The sequence below is a fragment of the Cryptosporidium hominis genome (assembly GCF_000006425.1).
Source record: "Cryptosporidium hominis TU502 chromosome 1 CHRO011064, whole genome shotgun sequence".
Lineage (NCBI taxonomy): Eukaryota > Apicomplexa > Conoidasida > Eucoccidiorida > Cryptosporidiidae > Cryptosporidium > Cryptosporidium hominis.
Genome location: NW_666145.1, coordinates 1 through 608, shown reverse-complemented (window position 1 = coordinate 608; position 608 = coordinate 1). Strand labels below are relative to the sequence as shown.

General features: G+C 27.8%; 1 protein-coding gene across 1 annotated transcript; it reads left to right on the top strand.

Moving 5' to 3' along the window:
- Positions 1-246: 246 nt before the first annotated feature.
- Positions 247-402, top strand: Chro.10207 (hypothetical protein). Its single annotated transcript, XM_659739.1, has 1 exon — positions 247-402. One exon carries the CDS (start codon positions 247-249, stop codon positions 400-402), a length of 156 nt encoding a protein of 51 aa, XP_664831.1.
- Positions 403-608: the final 206 nt, after the last annotated feature.

Genomic DNA, 608 nt, shown 5'->3' with positions numbered 1-608 from the left:
TTTTTTGTAGGTAATGGCATTGTTACAACTCACCTGCAAGTTCCAATACTCTATATAATATATTCGATTACAAGTATTATCGGATGCTTGGTCCATTTTTTTAATGCTGAAATTCAAAATGCTACGCTTTCAGATTTAAATTTTATAAGTTTTATATCTGGAATCACAAATCATTTTTGTTGTTCGATTTTATCTTTGAAGATATTTCTATTACTTATAAATAACATTGATTGGGAATCAAAAATTATGTCAATGGGCGGAAATTTACATATCACATATATTGGATATCCTAGATTCAATAATTCCACAAGCAATATTGGATATTACATGCCATTAGAGGAAGGTCTCAATAATATTGAACCTAAGGAACTACTATCCAGTACTACTGAAATAAATCTTTAAATTCATACAATATTTATGTTTTTTTTAGTTTGCTTCCTGTAATTTCCCACTGATATTGTCAATATTTAATTCATCGACTTTATTTAAATTTGTTTCCATAATTTCCAATAATTTGTTTGTAATACCTTGAATTTTCTCCAGGCTAACAAGATTTTCTGCATGCATTTTCTCACATTTTTCAATTCTCTTAACGTTGGATAGAAAAG